The following is a 23,592-nucleotide window of genomic DNA, read 5'->3' as shown; positions in this document are numbered from 1 at the left end:
ACTCTGCGTATCCAATTTTAAAACTCATTTGTTTTAGTCCAGTCTGAAAGTGCAGAAAGCCATGAAATAGTGTTAAGTGTAATGTAAATTGCATGTTCTCTAAGATGAAAACTAATGAACAATATGAATGCTTTGGTGATGAATGAATATAATGAAGACACACTCATTATCGGTTTAGGGCAGGGGTGGGCAAATACTTTAAAGCGCGGGCCAAAATGAAATTTTCAAAATGTCTCCCGGGCCGGAGGACTATACCGCGTATGCTTTGCACAAGCGGATGTTTTGGATGGAGTTTTTTCCCTGCCCAATTTTTTTTTTTTTTTTGACAAAAACACTAAGTATCATTTCAATTTGAATAAAATATGTCACGTAATTTTTAAAGAAATATTATTATAAATAAATGGCTATTAGATAAACCAGTCAATGAAAGATTTTATTTTGTTACTTATTTATGTCTTAACGATACAAATTATTTTATATTGACACATAGTTATTACAATTTAACATTTATATTGCATTTCGTAAATATAATAGTAAATAGAATTCAAAAAAGAAAAGAAAAACATCAAACGTTAAAATAAATATTTAAAGTTAATGCGAAACGTGAAATCTCGAATGTTCATCTGACATTATTTCTTCAAAATTGGGTTCCAAATCACTTGTAGCAATCCTTAATACCGAGTGTAGATTTTCGTCAGTAATTTGTGATCGATATTTATTTTTCGTGGAAACCATTAAAGAAAAAGTTCTTTCACAAATATATGTCAAACCAAATAAAACAAGGTATTTTTGAACATAGTTCAAAAAATGTTTGAAATGTTCGTTATTCAAAGCGCCATAGAAAGCACTCAATTCGTTTGAGTGAAAATTTTCTTTTAGTAAATTATTTGATTGTAAGTCAATTAGTTCTAGTTGAATTTCAACAGGAGCTTCTTGCACATCGAAATTGAAAGGTTGGCTAATTAATGATAAAGGTTTTTCAATAGCTTTGAAATCTTGAAATCTTCTTTGGAATTCAGAATGCAGGTCTTGTGTTATTGCACTATATTTAAAAAAATCTGTATTTTTCAATGATTCTCGCCGTGCTTGCAATGAGGGGAAATGATTTAATAATTTATTATTAAAGTTTTCAGCAAATAAATTGAGTTTTGTCATAAATGCTTTGACGTTTGAGTGCATATTGAAAGCGAATTGGTTTTTCCCTTGTAGATTTATATTTAGTTCATTCAAATATTTTACGATATCTACTGAAAACGAGAAATCGTTTAGCCAAGCCTTATTTTGCAATTCAGGAAAATCATGTAGTTTTTCTTTTATCGACAAGAAGGATACTATTTCATCAAGCAAATATTGAAATCTGTCCAAAACTTTACCAATGCTAAGCCATCTCACTTCAGTGTAATAAGGAATTTCGTAGAAGTCACTTTCAATTTCTTTCAAAAATTCAACAAACTGTCGATGATTTACGGCACGTCCTCGGATAAAATTCACAACTTTGGTCACAACAGTAACGACGTGATTCAATTTCAAAACTTTTCTGCATAGCACTTCTTGATGAATAATGCAGTGCAAAAATAATATATCGTGTTCTGGTTGTAACTCTTTTACTTTGTCGCGAATTCGTTTAAGTAAGCCTACATTTTTCCCTGTTAAACTAGGACAACCATCCGTAGTGACGCTTACTATTTTATTCCAAGTTAAACTTACTTTAACTAAACACTCTTCAACAGCGAGAAAGAAGTCTTCACCAGTAGTTGTATCTTTCATTGGATGCACACTAAGAAGTTCCACGCTAATTTCACATTTCTTGTTAATGCCGCGAATAAATATTAATAATTGACTTGTATCAGTAATATCGCAGGACTCATCTAAAGCCAGAGAACAATAGGTAAAATCAGCAATTTTTGTTCTTAGCTGGTCAAGTAAGTTTCCTGAAATATTTTCAATCCGTCATACTATTGTTCTTCTCGAAAGGCTTACATTTTCAAAAATATGTTTCTTTTCAGGACAACATATCTCCGACACTTGTACCATGCATTGTTTAACAAATTCTGCTTCAGAAAATGGCTTACAGAACTTAGCAATTTTGTGTGCGACAACATAACTTGCTTTTGTGATAGATTTCTCTATATTACTTTGTTTGGTAAAAATATTTTGTTTCTTATTCAAGTTTTTTGCTAAGTTTTCTGCTACAGTTTGAAGTTCTTTTAAAGAAAGTGATGCATATTTTGGATGTTTTGTTGTAAAGTGCCTGTTTAAATTGTATTCTTTGAAAACAGCAATTGTTTCCTGACAAACTAAACAAATTGCTTTCTTATTAATGTTTGTAAAAAGATATTTTACCGTCCAAGCTTCATTGAAGTTTCTGCATTCCAAATCAACTTTTCTTTTTTTAGATTGACTCATTTTACAAAGGTCTACAAATAAATAATTTAATTAATACAATAAAATAAAACCAATGTTTTAAAATTTTACTTACAAAAAGTCCACTTTTTCAATTTTATATTTGCAAACTAATATTAGACTCGAACAAAAAAGAGTATGCGATCAGTGCTAAATCAAAATTAACAATACGCGTGGTGCGACCTGTCGTCCCTCGAAAAGTGAGAGGAGTGCAGCATATGCCGTCCACACATGCATTTCGAACCTAGCGCGATCTCCTTTGTGTTCGACGAAAAAACCGCCCTGAGAGCGATCGTCGCGACATCGTCCACACTAGTGTAGTCAGCCGACCGCCCATTTTATTACGCCTATTATATATACAGTACGCACACTAATAATGTTGATGTCAACAAAATCTCATAAAAGAGTTTAAAAAAATTTGTGTGCGGAATTTTTCAACGGGCCGGATAAAATTAGCAAAAGGGCCGGATCCGGCCCGCGGGCCGGCTTTTGCCCACCCCTGGTTTAGGGTCTGTGGTCATTGTCATCAGAAGTGTGAATGCAGCCTAAGTTGTGAATCTGAAAATTGCAACTGATTGTAGTTTGGGACTGTCCATGAATTATGTAATGCAGATATCAGTGGATATGTATGTAATCATTACAATGTGTTACAAGGGGGTGGGATGTTTACACAAATATTACATAACGCTAGAACAGTGATTCTCAATCATTGTGCCACAGCACTTTAGTGTGCCATGAGATCTTTTTAAGTGTGCTGCCACTGTGAATATCCGTACATAAGCAACGTCATACAAGTAGTTTAAACCAGTGATTCTCAAAGTGGGGGTCGCGACCCCCTTGGGTCGCGAAAAATATTTGGGGGGTCGCTGAAAAATTGATGCCAGATCAATGTTTTTTCAAATATTTTATAAATTTACTATGGATTCATGTTTAGAAATAATAGAAATAAAAAATATATAAATTAATTTTTACTATTGCACATATAAATAATAAAAACAATATAAATATTAAAATACAAGCCTAAATATAATATTCATAAATTTGTGATCTATTGGGGAATTCCCCGAGTTACACTCTTCGCCTAAACTATGATAGAACAGCGTTGTCATTTGGAACGGTGTTCACTAGTAGCGTTGCGTCTGTAGGCAAGTCGAGTTAGAAATACAGTAGAGTGTCTATTATTCGAAAACCGATCAACCGAAAGCGTTTCAGTAGGCTAATTCAAATTTCCGCTAGTGCTGTGGCGCTGCAATATTTGGCTATGTCCTGGGATACTCCGATATTATTTTAGTTGATATGCGTTTTTAACTGGCAGCACTGGCGCGACCATGAGAGGGTACTTAAGGACGCGCCAGTATTTGAATGAGACTTTTTTCCCATCGTGAGTGGTAAGTTTTGCTTGTTTTTCTGAGGACTGTGTTGTGCTGAATCAGAACGTTTTGAGACGAGATTAACTTCCGAAATATAATGTTTTTTGTTTTTATATTCTTCAATATATTTATTTTGTTTGTGAAAAATACAGTAAGGAAATAATTTTTAAAAAATTTCGTTAGTCTTAACATTGACAAGCGGCACGCAACGAAGAGAAATTTCAACTTGGAATAGATTAATTAAACAAAAGAAATTAACTCCTCCTGAATTTAAATTAACCCCCTCCCTCCGGGATGTTTTTCTACACATACTGATTCTTCGGGGGTCTTTCGAAATTTTTAAGTGCAAAAGAGGGTCACGGACCAAAAAGTTTGAGAAACACCGGTTTAAACGGTTCTACCTTTCTAGGGTACATCTGGAAATTGTAACCAGTGTTACCAGTAACTGCTGGTAGTTAACAAGGCGTTTAGAAAATGTGACCTAAATAACCAACTGTGTTTAAAATCACTGTTATGACATAACTGGTTGTCCTGCAGTACTTACCAAAGTAATCATGTGTGCCACCAAATTTTTAAATTATTAAAAGTGTACCATGATGAAAAAATGGTTGAGAATCACTGTGCTAGGGTCTCAACCCTTGGGTAACAGAATGATTCATTTTTATTTTTGAAGTGTTTCATAGTGAACCATTCTGCTTATGTCACAGCTTTTTTGTGCTACACATGTAATTAATAAAATAATGTAATGTTCGTCACCTTGTGCTGTGTATTATTCTTTAGTACAATTAAGAAAATTGATCAAGGTTATGCCTTATGTAATTTTGAGGTAGGTACGTATAATAGAATTATAGAGCATTACAGGGAGTGGGATGATAGTTGAGAAGTATAAAAATAGCATTTCATAATTTATGGATAATCTCTTTTGAGTCCAGGCCTACCTTTTCTTCTAGATTTATCTAAATTAATTAATTATTGAGTTTTAGTGATTAAAGTTAGTAAAAATGGTGCTTAATACTTTAGTGCCAAATTATGTCAAATAATTATCATATAAAATAAGCCCTATCATTTTGCAATTTTTTGACTGTTTCTAAATTCAATTTTATCATATATTTTACAAAACACAATATATTGATTATTTTTAAAAAATCTCTGGATGTTACAGCAAGTTTTTACCAAGACACCTGTCTTGACTTTGATCTTGAGAGCATTCTCTAACTTAGGTTTTTATTGTAAATAAATTTCCTACAATCTGGAGAACCTGAGATCAAATCTGGATAGGTCAGAAAACCTAGGAATTTTTAAGGGTGGAGTGATCCATCTGGATATATCAGATCCCATCTCTCACCACCTGGTCATTCTATTGTGGGCCTGGCTGAACACACAATGAAATTGATTAAACTGGCCCTCTTAATGTCCACAGTGCAGAAAGAGTTTTAAAAAAAGAGCAATTATTTATTGTGACATGGTCACAATTCTGGGCTGCAGTTTTTAATCATATTTTTAATTTATTTAATTTAAAATATATGCTCTCCAACTCAAATTAGTAATGGCTTGCCCCTGTACATCATACTTTTCCTTTAACAATAGAGTTGTTCTGGTCATCTATCTAGCATCTTTTGGGGGAAGTTTTGAATTGAAATAACATGACTTATGGTTTGCATTAGAAGTTCATATAGTTAATTGAGGCCTCCCGCCTATAAGGTTTCCATATCTGGTCTTGTCTTTCATCTATCTAACTCCATTCTTGAGATTAAGAAAAGATGGACGGATGGACGACAGTGGAAATTTATAAATCTACAATTTTTCCAAATTGTAGCTCAACAACGTATAAAGCGAGCTGATTTGATTAAACTGGCCCTCTTAATGTCTACAGTGCAGAAAGAGTTTTAAAAAAAGAGCAATTATTTATTGTGACATGGTCACAATGCTGGGACAAATGCATGGTCACAAATGTGCATGGCACATTTCTAATTATTAACTTCATCATGAGATGGCAATCTAACCACCTACCTCTAGCCAAATTGCTTTGTTTTTCATTATTAAATTTGCCTTAACCTGTCAGCTGCGCACTCGATAATCCGAAACAACACCGCTGTTGCGTACAGGTTTTGTGGTTTTTAAAGTGGTTTTTCAATTTGCGATATCTCGCTTAAAAATTGTAGTAGATATAATCTGTTTTCAGTTTTCTATTACGTACATATTACACTTTACGATTGTTAACTTTGAAATATTATGTATGTTTAAAAAAATTAATAAAATTTAAGATTTTAAAATATTTAAAAAATCGTTTTTTTATAAATTTTCCATTAATTTGTTACATACGTTACTTAGACATGTATATTTTCTGTCAAATAAAAAAAACTGCAGCTTTCTAAATCAACGTAGAGAAATAATACGGCCTATATATTATAACGCCGATCGGCGTGGGGGGGTGGTGGCCTTTCTAAATCTAGGTTAATACACTTTTATTACTGATAATGTGTATTTGATTATATTTATACGTTATTTAATTTATTGTACTAATAGTAGACTATAATAAGCGATTATTACTTTATTATGTTAACGACTATACATGTATATCTTATGTATTACGGAAGTACCACCATAACCGGAAGTACTTTGTTTTTTGAAAAATTTATGGCTGAATGGCTTAATAAACAAGCTTATTTGTTAAATAGGATAAATATACATAAAAATTTATTAAATTCATGCTAAAAATAGATAAGAATAACGATTTATAATTGTTTGTTTACGTTTGTAGCTGACAATGTAGCTCAAAGTTGGTATAACTTTTTCCAAGAAAGTTCCCACCCCACAAACCCAAGTCAATGCTTATTGGTCAAAGAATAGTCATTTAGCTATAATATACCAATTAGAACTTAACGGGCATGCTAACTAGGATTTTATTGTCAAATGAACAAAAGAAAGGTCTCCCATAGACTTAACATGGAATGGACAAGTTTTGTGCCTAAATTTAAGAATACGGGGTGGTAACAAATATCTTATTCGTTGAAACAGACTTAGTTTATGTAGATAAAAGCCAATCAGTGCTTAAATCGCCACCAACTAGTTAATTACGAAAGAAAATTGACAGTTACTCCAACTGGAGTACTCCGCAACAGTTTAACGAAAACCGGTTACTCCAATAGCAGTACTCCGCAAACAACTGGTTAATATAACCTGATAAATTATCTAGCAATTGTTTGGCAATACACTCAAACCTGTTTTTGTGCGGTCTTTTTTTGTGCGATTTTTTATTTGTGCAATTTGTTTTGTGTGATTTTTTGTGTGCAGTATATGAATTTCAATCAAATTGGTATACTGCACAAAAATAATTGCACAAAACACATTGCACATATAAAAAATTGCACAAAAAAAGACCGCACAAAAACAGGTTTGAGTGTACAATTAGTATTGCCAAACAATTAGTATTGCCAAATAAATTAAAACATTAGTATTGCCAAACAATTAGTATTGCCAAACAATTGCTAGATAATTTATCAGGTTATATTAAGGCAAATTTAATAATGAAAAACAAAGCAATTTGGCTAGAGGTAGGTGGTTAGATTGCCATCTCATGATGAAGTTAATAATTAGAAATAAATTAATTTTTAATTTTAATTTAGAATATTCTAATATGTTGTTATATATACGGTAGAACCTGATTAACTTGAATCGGCTAGGAAAAAATTTGGACTTGTATTGTTGAGGTTCAGCTAAAAATCAAGATTTTGTGCATAGATGTTTGGTGATTCATAATAAATTATTCATAGGATATTTCTGTGGGTCGTATTACATAGAATTGTTGTGTCAATGTAAACCTCTTGGTGTTGTTCAGAAACCCAAAAACACTTAACAGAATGGTTAAATAAGCTATTGAGAAATGCTTTCCAGAATGGCTGATCCAGTGTTTAGTAAGGATTTCTTTTAATTGCAATATTTTGCACCTTAAATTGATCTGTTTTTTATTTTTCTATCACAAACATACCACTCTTTATGATTGTTATATTTTTAAAATTTTTATGTAGAATTGGATTATAATCGTTTTCAAAAATTAATTTATCAAAAATCCACTTATTTATTTTGTTAGCTAGTTGGAGAAATCCATCAGCAATCAAATAAAACAAAAAAAAAAAAAAGTTTGAAAAAAGCACGTTCAAATGGCAGTTACAGTATCTAGGTCACATACAGTCTGGAAGTCACCACCTCTGCTGCTGTCACATGACATGATGTTTATTTTTAGTCTTTTGTCATACCTGCACTTTACAGACAGTTTCTGATCAGTTTATTTGATGGAAAAATATTAATTATTTTATTTAAATTAAAATTCTAGTGTGTTTGTGAAAATACTGTGTCAAAATCCCATTTGAGTTAACCAGTTTGATTTAACATTAAATCGCTAGGCTTAGACAATCAGAGAAAGGAAATGACTTTGACTAAACACAACTTTCAGTTAACCAGATTCCAATGTATATTATGCTAGGGTAAAAGTATAAGTTGGCTGAGAGCATGCAGGGCTGCGGGCACAAGTCATCTCCAGTCAGTGCCATGACTGACCAGTATGATTATACTAAAATGAATTAATTAATAGCTCTGGAAGCAAAGATCAGATGGAGGTACAAATAACATAACTGGCAACAATCTGCACAGTAAGCAGGACTTGTAGGTTTGACTCCCATGGAAGAAAAGACTGACTCCCATTCGGGGTCAGTCTTTTTTTCCAGAATATTCTACATTTAGATTAAAAATTAATTTATTTCTAATTATTAAATTTATCACAAGATGGTGGCTTAACTGCCTACCTTTAGCCAAATTGCTTTGTATTTCATTATTGAATTAATCTTAATATAGTCTGATAAATAATCCAGTGGATCATTTGGCAAGACAATTCCTGACTGTGATTTATGGAAGTTTAATTCTGATGCTTCTATGTAATTTTGGAATAGTTCTAGTATTTCTTCAACAAGACAAATTCACATCCTTAAATGTCTAAAAAAAAATTGTTGTAAATGTATTAAGTTCCAAATATTGCAAATAATTTTTAAAATAATTTTGTAGACTGCAATAAATAAAATGATAAATTAAAATTGCATATAATTTTTTAGCATTATTTTTGATAAACAACAATAATATATAATGATAATTTCTAATTTTACAGAGATAGTGACACCATCTGTAGTGGACTGCATCATCAGATTTCAGAAAAGTTCAAATAAAAGACTCAGTAATTTAGCAAATGTTTTCTTAGAAGATTACTGTACTCATCAACAGATTGAAGCAGTAAAAAAATTAAAACCGGTTGGCAGTTCCTCATCATCATCAGAAGATACTTTTAAGTCGTGATGATCAATTCTAGTAATAACTTATGTAAAAAAGTATTTCAGATTTTTGAAGCTTTCATTAGCAATATCATTATACTCATTTAGGATTAATGCAAGTGTAATTCAACACAATAAGGAAAATATTTATTGAATGAGCAATAATTATTCATCATAAGCAACATTTTAAAAAATATTGATCATTACTTACAATATGTACACTATGTCTACTATACATTATTAATGATGATATAATTTTTCTAAAATATTTATATTATTTTTATCAGTTTATAATGAATATATTTACTTTTATTAATACAAGGTCATCAAATGAAAAGTTCAGTTGCAAAGATTAGACTTTGCAATGCTAGCAAGGAATTTTTTGCTTATTCTTTCTCCTGTAGTCACTAAGAGGGCCTGTTTTACCATGTCCATCATGAATTCAGTCAGGCCTATGAGATTGACTGGATGGAGAGTGATGAGGCTCAACACACTCAAAACAGACTGCCTAAAGTCTTCCACCTGGACTCAAACCCAGAGTGCTTGATGCCTTTTTAATCTCAACTATCTGGCTGTCTGTCAATGAGAAATTTGGATGTTATCACTTGAGTCCATAGTAAATAAATGTTCCTAGATTTAAGTGCTAAATGCATGGCAGTAACAAGCACAGCCAATTTACAGTATTGCCAAGTCTACTCTTTACAAATAAACTTTTCATTTGACCATTCTATAAAACTATTATGCATTTTCTGAAATGCAAATGGAGATGTTATTGTGAAAAGTAGACAAATTATTTTTCTGGATTTATGATGATAATTTTATTTGAAGTGCTGAGTTCTGTTTTATAGAACTTTCCTGAATTTTAATTTATAGCTGATGATTCTTATTTTTTATTTTTATTTATTTGTATAAATTTCTTGTTCTTGATAGAAGATAAAATTAAAAGTTAAAATGTTTTATATTAAAAAAGCTATGTCAATTTTTAAATTATTTAAAATTTAAGCAGTTTAATTTTGATCTATATTTAATTGTTCTGTGAACTTGGAAAATTCTGCAAGATTTATTGCTAAATTGGAAATAAAGTTTTTCTCTTTTAATGTTGCATAATTCTTACATTTGTTCAAAGTTTAGCACAAATGATCCAATGATATTTTCTATCAAAAAGAACCCCTGCACAGGATTTTTAAAAGGATGGGTTAAAAATAAACATTATTTTTTTATAACATGAGTTTATTAATTTTCACAATATAGGTATACAGGCTATTTTGTGTTTTAATTCTTTCCAGTCAGAGGGATTAAATACCCCAAATGCCTGTGTTCACAGTCTTGTAAATGTATTTCATTATTTTAGTAATGATGTACAGATAATCCTTGGTTAACATAGTAAATATGATTCTGGAAAGTAATGCTTCAGGAAAAAATTACATCCTATAACAATATAAGCAAATATAGTTAGATGTATTCCTTGATTCTGATCTATGCATTTAAGATTTCTTTGATTCTTGTTTAATTCACAGAACAATAAGTCATGAGCCTATCATTTTGTTGTAGATGACATTGAATTGGTTTCCCTTCTTAAAAACTAGCAATGATGCTCATTGGGCTGCAATTTGAAAAAATTGTAGACCTATAAATTCCCGCTGTCATTCATCTGTGTATCATCTGTCTTTCCTTAATCTCAAGAACAGAGTTAGATAGATGAAAGATGAGACCAGATGTGGAGACCTAAGGGGCCAGGAGGCCCCGATTAATTATATATGAATATCCGGTTTGTACCAGAAGTTATTTCAATTCAAAACTTTTCCCCTGAAAGGTGTCAGATAGATGACTGGCATGACTTTATTGTTAAAGGAAAAGCATGATGTACAGGGGCAAGCCACTAATTTGAGGTGGCGAACATATATTTTAAATTAAAAAAATTAAAAATTTGATTAAAAATTGTGGCCTAGCATTGTGACAATGTTACAATAAATAATTGCTCGTTATTATTTCACTCATTTGACCAAAAGTTGCATTTTAACTTTGGAGGTATTTATTCCGTACAGTCATGATTAATAAATAATGATTGAAACACAGCAAAATCTAGTTTCATGAAGCAAGTCCCAACCAGTTCTTATCTCAGGCCTGGCTGACTTCTTCCAAAACTTCTGTGATTACATCATAATTACTCAATACAGTTTTAGTTTCAATGATGACAGTTCCATCCAATGGTACGTAAACTTCCATTTCAGAGTTGGTCCTGATACCCACTGTCATAAACTTTCATAAGATGGACATGGTTGTTGGTCTTTAAGAGATGGATGTATGTACACTGAACACTACATTAGGAACACTTGCCTAATAACAGGTTGGTCCATCTTTCTGGGTGATTGTGGCTTGTAAATGCCAGACATGGACTCTACCAAATGTCAAACATCTTCTATTATTAATTAGACACATGTTTGCTTGAGCAGTTTTATCAGTTGGTGCACATTTCACAGAGGAGTGGGTGATTACCTCACCACACATTCCAGTATATCCCAAACATATTCAATAGGGCTGCAATCTGATGAGTTTGGGGAACCAAGGAAATGTGTGGAATTCATTCTTGTATTTTTCCAACCATTCCTGAGTGAGCCTTGCTCAATGACAAAGCACATTATCATCTTGAAACATGGCATCATTGTAAGGAAATATAGCCTGGAGATATGAGTGCAGATGATCACCTAACAGGTTCCTGTATCATTCACCATTTAAGGATTGTAGAATTACAACCAATGGTTCTATGCCTTGCCAAAAGAATGCTTCCCAGACCATTATACTGCCACCATCAGCTTTTGGAACCCCGACTGTGAAACCAGGGAATTTAGCTTCATACTGTTTAGGCCAGGTTCAGATCCAGCCGTCAGCATAGGTCAACATGAAATGAGACTCATCACTCCAGATGACCTTCTAACTGTCCAAGGTCCAATGATGTCTTTCCCTCACCCATGCAAGGTGTTGTTTGTGATGACCTGTGATCAACAGATGAACCATGCAGGTCATCTGTTGATTGGGCATGCAACATACCTTGTATTGATTAGGCTATTGAATCCCAATCAATGCAAAGTATGTCACTTGGTCATTGTCAAAACACATCTACTTTGTCCACTGTTATGCTAGCAGGTAAGCTGTTCCACTGTGACATATTTTTATTCAGTTACCAGTTTTGACATGCAACACTCATCTGTTATCTAGTGCAGGGATGGTGAACCTTTTTGAGTCTGCATGCCATATTGTAAGCATACTTAACTTTAAAGATGTTAATGCATGTCAAAATCTTAGACTTCGAATAATGATATTTAAAGAAATTAAACGTATACGCTTTAGTTCAAATAAATGTAAAAAATCTGATTGAAAAAAGGATGATCAGGTGATAAACAGAAAGGATGATTGAAAAGGACAGAAATCATATGGTACATTATGTGCCAGATGATTTCTCTTACGTGCCACAGGTTTGCCACCCCTGATCTAGTGGATATTTGTGCATGATTCATTCACTTGTACACCCTGGACATTGTACTACAACAACACTCAATTAGTGCAGATGTTTTGGAAATACTGATACCCTCCCTCTGGACCCCAACGATTTTCCCATGTTCAGTCTCTCAAGTCACTTTGTTTGCCTATTTCTGGCAACTATTGCCTTCTACTATGCATCATGTCTTCAGTGAATTGTGATGTAGCAATTAAAGGATATTCCTTTACCACTTCCAATATGGTGTTGGCATGGTGTTCCAATGAAATTTTTGCACAAGTTGAGCGTGCTAAACAGTGGATATGGATTACTACTTTCCCAGCTGTGTTATATATAACAGAGAGAGAGTATGATTGGTCAAAAAATGACCCCAAGATTTTTACATTTTTGGACTCTGGAATGTGAAACGTCAAGAAATGCAAAGAAAATTGGCAGTAATTTCTGTATATATGGATGTTAGTGTGTGGGAGCACAATTTTGTTTATTCTGTTTGAAGCTTAATAATGCCTGTGCTTTTTGTTGAAAATTTCTGAAATTTTGCAGGGAAGTTTGTTTATTAGGGGATTGATGATGATAAAGTTTGGTGATTAAAAGTCAAGGGGGTTGTGTGTGTATCCAGTAGGGTTGAACTTAATAACAATTTTCCTCATTATTAGCATTTACAATTTTTTATAAAACCCATCTCTACCCTCAAAATTAAGCTTTTTGCCATTTTATAATAGTTAAAAATACAAGTAAAACAGTAAGGCCGTATTTGGGATAAGACTGTGTCTCTGAAACTCACTACTAAGTGGGATCATTTCGACGCTCACGGCAGATCTCGTTCTCATTCTCCAATCATCTTTGGTATTGCTGGTTTTGAGCACAATCATTCAAACTTCGCTGGCCACAGCCACGACCACAAGATCATCCACAATGCATTTTTAGTGAAATTAACCTATCATATGTTGAAATTTCTCTCCGTTGCAGAACGCCCCAGGTTGAATTTTTGTCAATGTGAAAATTTCCTGTTTTTGAAAAAAATAATGGTGGCTATTGTATCGTTCGCAATTATTTTTTTATTTTGCACAAACGAAATATATATATATATATATATATATATATATATATATATATGTAAAAAGAAAAATAATTATATTTTGGAAGTTAGTTTTAATATAAAATTATAACAACGCGCCATCTAGTTTCAAAAAGTTCTGATGATGAAACAAGATATCTTCGGTCAATCAGTCCAGGTTAGCACGTGGTGACCAGAAATATGTGGGGAATAACATGGGACAGGTAAATGGGTTTTTTTCAAAGATTCATTTGTCAAAATTCGATTTAGCAATATTTGTATTTCCAGCTTACCAACAAGCAATGCATGTGCAAATCTCGCACTACTGCCTGCTTGTAGAGAGTGTCGCCATGTTGTATTTTATTGTGTTTCGGTTCTCGGTCCCCTGACCACCTACTATCTGCTTTTTTTGTGCGCGCAAGATTTGGGCACCTAATACTCTGTGCCAAATTTCAACTCCTGACATGTACTCCTTCATACCTCTAAGCTGGTAAGACAGCAGGCAGCACGATTTTATAAACAAGACATAGTCTTGTCAATAAAAGGTTTTTAATAATAAAATATCATAACAGATGGTGTCACCAAATGTTGCTGGGAAAGTTAAGCAACTTGTTGCTGGATATTTTTATTTGGAGATCTTAATTCTTTCCTGACATTGGCATCCAACTATGCAATTACTGGTATACCAGTCATATTACATCTTTCTAGAAACTCTAAAATGGCCTGGAACTGGAAGAACTGAAGATGGAACAAATTAATAAACCAAGAAATCATTCTTTAATTTCTAATTTCTTGATGTATCTAATGGTTTAGAATGTACCTTATTGATAACTGCTCTTCCTTATTAATGATAAACCCACATTACATCTTTTTAAATACTTCCTTGAAGCAATGAAGAATGAATCAATAATTTTATATGAAACTAATTTATGAATTGTGCCCGGTACATACATCAAGGATAAACCTTGATATATGTACCAGGCACAATTCATGAATCAGTTTCATCAAATAGTCTATTCTGCACTACCTTCTCTTCAGGCCACCAGTAGTCAGGTGGATGATAAAACTACTGAATACTGTTAGTCTGGGTTTGTGTCTGACCAACAGGTTGGCTGCATGGAATTTTCTGGATTTTCTTTATGTATCTAACATCTAAATAGATCCCAGTTTCTCATAGAAAATCCTCCTAGAAAGCTCTTTCCTTTGGTAGATTGCTCTTGTGTTGCATTGCCTTATCCCATTAAATTAACTAATTACTTTCATGCTTCATTAAAAGCTCATTTCCAGACCCAAAGAATGTTTGTAGGATATGAAGCTCTCTACATTTAATATGATGCAATGATTGTTCATGCCTGTAAGCATCTAATTCAAATTTTTAATGAACTTTTTGTTTTGATCATAAATGTTTCCTGTCCAGAACTGTTGTTTTTTATGCTAAATTCAAGCCAGTTTGCCATATTATTTGGCTGAAATAGTCACTACCTATTTCCAAACTGACTTAGAAAGTGAACTGAGACCAAAATTAATTACTCGAGTGTCCAGATCTAAGTGTCCTCCTTCCTCAGTTTCTATGATCTCAACTTTTTCATCTGAGCCAACTATTACTAACATTGATAGTGAAGGATTGTTTTATGTAGTGGTGCTTATCTCATTCCTGTTTGCAGTCTCACCAATATTGTTAGTTGTTTCTCTGGGACAGCTATTTATATTTTTGGAAAAAAGATTGTATGTTGTAGAATATCTTCATTTCCTAACTGAGAAAATCTCACTTGAATGCTTGCAATCACTTGATCAGATTGTACTGTCAGCTGAACAGTGAATCTCCATCTATACACATTTGTTTCTTCTACAAGTTTCTCAGTTCTTCCTGTGCCGTGTTCTGATTAGCTGAACTTGCAAGAGCTTCTAGAAATGCTTTGTTATTGGCTAGTCCCACGCATGTATGTCACCAATTTTGTTTATGTCACATGGCAAAATTGTTCTTTATGGAAGTCTGTTGTATAGAGCAGATATGATTTACAAAGAAATTATGTTCTTGGCACTTCCAAACTAGTACCTCTAAATGGTGAGAGGGAGGAAATGATGAGGAAATTACATCCTCTAAGTAAAGGATTATACATGACCAACAGTTCTATTTAGTGCATTATCCTGTTTTTTATCTGGACAACTTAGCAATCCAAAGCACATAAGTCCCATCTTGTACTATGCTTGCCATAACTGCTGCTCATCAGAATGGGAGAAAAAATTAAACGTGGTAGTTCACGTTGTTTTCCAGGTTTAATCAGAGCCTACTTAACACTACTGAAAGTATATAAAAAAAAAATTTCAGATCATTTTCTAGTTATGGTGAACCCATAACTGGAAAACGGTAAGCACCATGAATCTGTAATCTTTTACTTAGAGCAGTCTTTTTCAACCTTTTTTATTTCATGGCACACTTGAACCTATAATTAAATTTTTGCGGAAAAATTATGCAGTTTAAAGTTGTTTTTAAACATTGTATCGTCATATTGTCATTTAATCTAATTCTTTTTGTCTATATTTTCTATGAATGAAATAAAACAGTATTGTTGTTCCTTAACTCAGTGTTATGCACATATAATTTTGCCTTGTGAATATATATATATATATTGCTATTTATACGGAATTTTTTGATTTAATGATCATTATTGCAATTTTATTGTTTTGCTTTTGTGAATACATTATAACACATTATTTGAATTTTTAATCATACGATATCAAGACTCGAATTATGATCTAAATATAGAAATAAAGTCTCAACCACGCTATGTATAAATAAATAGCGTGAAATATATTACTCTGGATTTCATTTTGAACTGCTTAGGATGAAATCACTACACCTAGTTTTGCATTCAGCGAGGCATTGTCATTGCTGAGTGCGGTCCTTGGCTCGAATCTCGTAAAGAGCTTTTATCGCCTAAGCCAGATGACTGAGGCAATAAAAATACTAGCCTTCTGTTCTGAAGGACCTGGGTTCAAGTCTGACTTCACTCAGAAATTTTTCTGGGTAAGTTGATCGGATGTGTTGGGCCCTGACCATCCTAATTATAGACTTTCTTTTTAATTTTTTTTCGTCTTATGAGCGCTAAGAGGATCTTTTTCTTGTCATGGGATTGACCAGGTTAGGTTAGGCTGGGTGGTGAAAGACGGGGTATGATGTCTAGTACCTTTATGAAAAATTATCTGAGATTGTTTACCCGAACTCCATCTTGATTTACCAGAACAGCAACCTGACCATCTCGGCCTTGTTGTGGACTTGAGTGAAGGGTGTACTATAGATTACTCCCTATGGAATTTCGGGACTTTGTTTATATATTTGAACTCGGGACCAAGACGAGTTCAACGGTACCCTATTTTTGGACCGGAGACGAAAAATAAAAAAGTTATCACACTTTTTAAGTTACCATACCTTTTTAATGCTCTCATGCAGACGGCACCGTAGTTGCTAGTATTGCCATCTTGCGGTAAAGTCTGCAAACCGTGACGTCGGACTACGGTCATCTCCCGGAGCGTTAAACACGCGATATGAGAGTGGAGAGAGCGACGCGACTTCCGATCATCGCGCGATCGCTATTTCGGTTAATGTTACTTATGGCAGCGAACATGGCGGCCCGACTGACCTCTCGTATGGGAGCCACCACACGCCGCCATGTGCTAAACTAATGATCGATTCACGGTAGTTCTTGAACAAAGTAAAAAAAGGGGGAAACGTCTACTAAAGGCAATTTTAACCAGTGCCGTTCCTAGGGTATCTGCCGCCCGGGTGCGAGAATAATTTTGCCGCCCCTTCCCCCAAAGTTGTTAAAAATTTACAAATAAAAAAGATAAAGTAAATTTAAGTTAAAAAAATTGTACAAATATACACAGTTTATTTAATAGAATATAATGTTACAACTTATTTGTAATGTAATAAAGAAATAAATACATAATTCATACATACAGGCAAGGATGCTAACATATCTACTATTTCTACTAATAAGTTATACAGTAAAGTTTGCTGTTGTGATTTACACGATTACACGTTTAAAATTAAAATAAAAGAAATTATCCCGGTGCGTGCATTTCTATGCTTTGACCACAGACGAGTATTTTCCTGTAAAATCTTCCTCGCGACCGACGTGAAAAATAGCTTAAGACGAGTTAAAACAAGAAACTGTTATACTTGCCACTTGTTGTGGCCTGAATAAGTTGTGTATATAAAATTTGAATTTGAAATATAATTAATATTTTAGAATAGTACATATATTCAAATAATATTAGAATAGTAGTATTTTAATGATAATATTTAGAATAATATTTATGTATTATATTAACCTCTTAACAGTGGAACAGTCGGACGCCGCACTACCAGTTAGTTGTGGAGGTAAACCGTGGGAAAATTTTTAAGAATTTTCCCACGTTTTTCTCGTTTTCGTTTAGGAAAAAAAAATTTTAATCAGTTACGTCTTGTAAAGAAAAAATCGTTCTTTATTGTCACATAATTTTTTTATATGTGAATTTTTTTCGCGGTAATTTTTTGCTAAAAATTTTTTTTTCAAATTTATATTAAATTCTTTTTTGATTTTCTGTCCGATACGATTTTTTCAAAAGTTTTTAATTTATTTTCAATTTTATATAATTTTTTAAAGTTTTAGGCATTTAAGTCATGACGATTTTTTTCAACCTTCGAATCAAATTCAAGAAAATGTAATTGACAGTTAACGAATTTCATCCACAACAATAGATGACGTAAAAGTTGTTACGTTTACAACTATGACGCCTGGCGGCCTTTCCCCCCAGACTGAAATGTGGGTGAAGGTCGTCTCGTGTTCTACTTTCTGTAGAAGTGACGTAATCATTGTAAATAAAAGAAAATTTCAGTATATCGTTTATTTAAAATTTTAAAATTCCTTGTTCAAATTTACACCGAAATATTGAAGCGAATTAAAATATTAGCATTTTGTAAATAAACTTACTTGACATATAATAAATTTAAATAAATTAATCTTTAAGAAACAACAAAACAATAAAAAAATGTAGAAATATTTTTATATTCATCTTCACATTTATAACATATGTTATCGTCATTGGCCGATATTTAATTTTAAAAACAATTTTCACAATTGGCATGCATCAGAAAAAAAAAGCATAACTTCCCTAAAACACGCTTCTTTGAGAAGGTCCGCTTCACTCTGAAAAAGCCGACAGTTTTATGTCAGAAATCCAATGTGTGACCTACTTTCTCTAACGTAGTAAAATGTGAGGCTCTGGATAGGTCCGAACCTCACTGAAATTTGCGTTAAAATCATTTCTTTTTAGAAAAAGATTATTTTTTTAGAGGAAAAAAAATAGAAGGTAGAAATAGTTTTTCTTAAAGAAAACGACGCGAACTTTTAAACAATAGAACAATGGGGAAACGTAGATCGTCTATCTCCGAGTGGGAATCGAATTAAACTTCGATTTTGACCTCTCCCGCGACCCCGAAAGGTTTCGAATTGTCATCAGGTGACGAGAAGAGACCAATCGGAAAGCGGAATCGGAGGAAAACAGATAAAACCTGAGAATTCAAGGACGCGAGGGCTTCTTCCTCCATATCAAACAAGCGAAAGGAAAGGAAAGGAAAGAGGGCTTCTCCCGAAAGTTCCAAGTGACGGATCTATTGTTGTGTGTGAGTCTGGTGCCCATCTTCGTCTCTGTCTCCCGACCTCGGATCGACATCTTTCCATCAACGGAAGTCGACCGCATCGTCCTGGAGTCGAGGAGTCGTCGAGGGAACTGGCCATTCGCGACCTAGGGACACTCCTTCAAAATGAGACTATATTCGAAAGGAGAGGAAGACCCAGAGACTGCTGCCAACCTAGAACTTCCAAGATCGCGGAAATCTTGTAAGCTTCTTTCGTGTCAAATAAACGGTTTCTTGTAACCGTAGAGTCTGTCTCAGTGCCGATCGCCCACATACGACCCTTCGGGACCGCTCGACCCTCTTGACATAGTCGGCACCCAGTCGGCAACCTCACACTGGTGTCAGAAGTGGGATTTTAAATGCAGAATTTGCACAAATTCTGCGGGCCCACACTATAGTTGAGGATGCCGACATCAAAATTTCGCCCCGAAATTGAGTTAAAGGTGGGTCGGAACGATAGATGCTGAGACAGACACTTCGGCGCGAACTCGCGAGTTAGTTAGCAGTTCTCTTTTATTGGCCTTGGGAGGAATGATACCTGCTTTCTTCGGTGAAAGTAAGCGTATTATGACTTCTTCGATCCCTTAAAAAAATATCGAGCTTAGCTGGATGATCCCGCAGAAATGCTTTAGTTAACCAAGCGCAAGCTCGCAGGTGCGACAATGATAGAATAAATAGGCTTGACCGAGCATCAAAACGCCACTATAAAATAGTGCCAGCAGCGGAAGTAGGCAAAATGTTCCGAGGTCAGTTTTTCAAAATATAAGTAAGAACATTAAACTGAGCGTCAGGATGCTTGACACTGCTTCATTCACAAAAGCTCTAAAGGTAACCATTAGGGAAGAAACGATTGACTAGCAAAATGCGCAGTTTTGTCAGGCGTGAAGATGAAACGGTGGAGAATAACCTAATGGATTCGGGAAGAGTGAAACTCCATAAGGAATCTGCGTTCGGTGCAAAGATGGGTCAAAATTTTAAACAGTTTAAAACTTTAGGAAAAAGGTTAGATAATCGAACATTGTCAGTACCGATAACTGGTGCGCAAAGATAATATTCAGAATAAACGAACAGGACAACCCATGGAACGAGGGAATATCGAAGTAGGAAACCCACACACCTATCCGAATTCGCTGCAATGCTTTTCACAACCTCATAACATGCAACCACTGTCGCCCGATTGGTACGGAGGAAATGACGTCCCTCTGCCATCTCTAGTCGAGTGGAGATCGAGGCCAATGCGTTGCAGGTTCCGATTATAAATCCATCGTATTTATTGCGATATAGGCTAATTATTTCAGTAGATACTCTTTCATCAACCGCAGAATAAGCAAATCGAATCCGAAGTCGATCGAAATTTAGAACAGGCACTTTATGTAGAGGATTTTCTGACAGTATTAGCCCGGAAACAGGCCAATGCGACCGCATCTAGATGCTTAGCTTTGCTCAGTCCCAAGGCAGACGCAAAGCAAGCAGATTGTCAATAGCGAAAAAAAAAAAAAAAAAAATATAGCAACTTTAACCTAAGGTCAAGATTACAAGCGATTACGGTATCCTACTCTCTCTTTTCTATCGGTCCGGTTTTGAGAACTGTGAATGATGAACTTTCATTCTGGAGAGGAGAGATCATCATAAAAACAAAAGCGAATGTTAATTTTAATTGAATTCACGTTTTCTGAAAATAAAAATTGTCGCTGAAAAAAAATGTATGCAAAAAACGTGCTTAAATGTTAAAATTGTCGCGCATCGGAATTCAAGTCAATGTGAGCTTGGTGCATTTCGAAAGGGAGCCATAGTATTGTTTTAGTTTCGTGTAAACCGTTCTGTCCATCCCTTACGAAGCGCTTCACGATTGAGCCTGCACTGGTCAAGGGAAGAGAGTCATGTCGGGAAAGCGACTTATCTCCTTGGTCAACGCCTTTCCAAAATTTTCTCATACTTAGGATAGATGACAGAAAATTGTCACTTTGTCCGTCCTAGAGAGAATGAGGATTTGATCACTCTCGAGAAAACTTAACGATAATCTTCTATTTGATTCGCGCTCATCGGAAAACAATTTTGTCGCGATCAAAACATTGATGAAAACTTCAGTTATAGATTGAGTAATTTATATAGTCAAAATGTCAGAAAATTTTTCCCCTTTTTGCGTACATGACGATTGATCATACCTGTCACTGTCGAAACTGCGAATAGACTCTGACCAGATCAAACAGAAGTTACGGAAACAACACTCTGAACTGCGTGACCTTGATTAGCGGTAATCTGCGTCGGAAAACCGATGATAGAGAACTGTCACGGGTTCAAGAGACTGACATCCGGAAGTTATGGCCGTAAAGACATTGGCGAGATCACAACTGCACACCGTCAATGCAGAAACTCCATGATCCTCTTTCGGTCCAGTACAAAAAAATGGAAAAGATTCGACCCCCCCATGGTAAAAACGAAGTTTTTTCAGAAAACTTGCAAGGGAACTAGATGCATAGCTTCGAAAAGCACGTGTCTTCAACTTAGATCCAGAGAACTCCGCGCTACACGTGCACCTGAATGGCTATGAAGTTCCCAAGTTCCAATTCTGATTGAAACAGGCGAATTAAACTAAACGTTGAACCTGTTATCAGATTTCTGAATCAGATGTTCCGAAGAATTAGGAAGGGAACACGAATACATTCCATTTTCCACCACCTCCGTTTCAGACAATTTTCTGAAAATTTTGAGATTGTGTGAATTGCTCAGTCTGAAAACGAAGAAAAAAAACTGTCACATGATTTAGAAAATAGTTTGTCGATCATTTATGTTGTTAAAATATTATTTGATGACCGTGATTGTTATTTGATTATTTGTAACCAATCTTATAAACAGACATGTGATGTTACACAAACATTTCGATGAATTGTAAACGATATTCTATACCATTCAATAATGTATTGAAAAAAAAAAACTTTGTTGTAACGCGAAACCGAACGCGCGCCAGAGAAAGCCGGATTCTCAGACAAGTATTGTTGTTACGTCACTTGGCAAACAAAGGGAGAAAGGACTGTCAGCTTCCAGAGCTGCCAGCTAAAATGTCGTTATTTCGTTACGACATTTTAAATTGGCGGGAAGCTCTGTGAGGCTCTGGATAGGTCCGAACCTCACTGAAATTTGCGTTAAAATCATTTCTTTTTAGAAAAAGATTATTTTTTTAGAGGAAAAAAAATAGAAGGTAGAAATAGTTTTTCTTAAAGAAAACGACGCGAACTTTTAAACAATAGAACAATGGGGAAACGTAGATCGTCTATCTCCGAGTGGGAATCGAATTAAACTTCGATTTTGACCTCTCCCGCGCCCCCGAAAGGTTTCGAATTGTCATCAGGTGACGAGAAGAGACCAATCGGAAAGCGGAATCGGAGGAAAACAGATAAAACCTGAGAATTCAAGGACGCGAGGGCTTCTTCCTCCATATCAAACAAGCGAAAGGAAAGGAAAGGAAAGAGGGCTTCTCCCGAAAGTTCCAAGTGACGGATCTATTGTTGTGTGTGAGTCTGGTGCCCATCTTCGTCTCCGTCTCCCGACCTCGGATCGACATCTTTCCATCAACGGAAGTCGACCGCATCGTCCTGGAGTCGAGGAGTCGTCGAGGGAACTGGCCATTCGCGACCTAGGGACACTCCTTCAAAATGAGACTATATTCGAAAGGAGAGGAAGACCCAGAGACTGCTGCCAACCTAGAACTTCCAAGATCGCGGAAATCTTGTAAGCTTCTTTCGTGTCAAATAAACGGTTTCTTGTAACCGTAGAGTCTGTCTCAGTGCCGATCGCCCACATACGACCCTTCGGGACCGCTCGACCCTCTTGACATAGTCGGCACCCAGTCGGCAACCTCACAAAAACAAAGTAAGTTGCAGTACAACAATACACATAAACACAAATAAATTAGTAACTCAATAATACATACTTTCATTTATATCCATATGTTATATCCAAAAGTCAGTTCTCCCAAATTGTCGAAAAATAAATTATTTTCAACTTTTCTTTTTGTAAAGTAGCATATTCTGAAAAACAAGTTCTATATTCAGCGTAAAATTTCCACCTTTTATCCGTTAAAAACAACGCAAAATGTATGGATCCACGTAATAAAAAATTATCGCAGTGAACTTCGAAAAAACCAGAAGCACAGATACACCAGACTGCACTGTACAAAATTTTGCCACGAACTGATTCATATTTTAATGCACCTGTGAATAATTTTATCACATGACGAAAAGTTTTTGAATAAAAGCTAAAAGTTT

General features: G+C 34.6%; 1 protein-coding gene across 2 annotated transcripts in view; it reads left to right on the top strand.

Moving 5' to 3' along the window:
* The window catches only part of LOC136989488 (armadillo repeat-containing protein 7-like), a 30,169-nt gene extending 19,981 nt beyond the window's left edge, over positions 1-10,188 (top strand). For both annotated transcript variants that reach the window (XM_067287661.1, XM_067287660.1), the window contains exon 6: positions 8,932-10,188. In XM_067287661.1, coding sequence (XP_067143762.1) covers positions 8,932-9,116 — 185 coding nt within the window. In that variant the 3' untranslated portion in view covers positions 9,117-10,188. The remainder of the gene's footprint in view (positions 1-8,931) is intronic.
* Positions 10,189-23,592: the final 13,404 nt, after the last annotated feature.

Source organism: Centruroides vittatus, unplaced genomic scaffold, assembly GCF_030686945.1.
Source record: "Centruroides vittatus isolate TY-2023 unplaced genomic scaffold, ASM3068694v2 scaffold_576, whole genome shotgun sequence".
Taxonomy (NCBI): domain Eukaryota; kingdom Metazoa; phylum Arthropoda; class Arachnida; order Scorpiones; family Buthidae; genus Centruroides; species Centruroides vittatus.
This window is presented reverse-complemented; position numbering and strand designations above follow the sequence as displayed.